The sequence below is a fragment of the Ailuropoda melanoleuca genome, chromosome 12 (genome assembly GCF_002007445.2).
Source record: "Ailuropoda melanoleuca isolate Jingjing chromosome 12, ASM200744v2, whole genome shotgun sequence".
In the NCBI taxonomy this organism is placed as follows: Eukaryota; Metazoa; Chordata; class Mammalia; order Carnivora; family Ursidae; genus Ailuropoda; species Ailuropoda melanoleuca.
Genome location: NC_048229.1, coordinates 31,783,350 through 31,783,620, shown reverse-complemented (window position 1 = coordinate 31,783,620; position 271 = coordinate 31,783,350). Strand labels below are relative to the sequence as shown.

Here is a 271-nt window from a genome sequence, read left to right as displayed (position 1 = left end):
CCCCCTCCTCAGGTGCCGTCCGGAATCATTCTCCAGAACAAGGCCGGGGGGGCCCCCGCCGCCCCGCAGACCTCCGCCAGCCTGGGGCCCCTCGCCAGCCCCACTGCCTCTGTGCTGGTCAGCGGGCAGGCCCCATCCGGGACCCCCACCGCCCCCAGCCATCCCCCTGCCCCGGCACCCATGGCCACCACAGGTAGGGGAGAGGTAGCCCACGAGGAGAGGTGGGGGGCCTGAAGGTGGGTGGGCAGGGGGGAGGGGGACGGGCTGGGCA

The 271-nt window shown here is 74.9% G+C and overlaps 1 protein-coding gene across 1 annotated transcript in view; it reads left to right on the top strand.

The window, feature by feature from the left end:
* The window catches only part of BICRA (BRD4 interacting chromatin remodeling complex associated protein), a 22,129-nt gene that overhangs the window by 16,020 nt on the left and 5,838 nt on the right, over positions 1-271 (top strand). Inside the window, exon 8 of the mRNA XM_034638988.1 lies at positions 7-221. Within this exon, the coding sequence (XP_034494879.1) occupies positions 7-221 (215 nt within the window). The remainder of the gene's footprint in view (positions 1-6; positions 222-271) is intronic.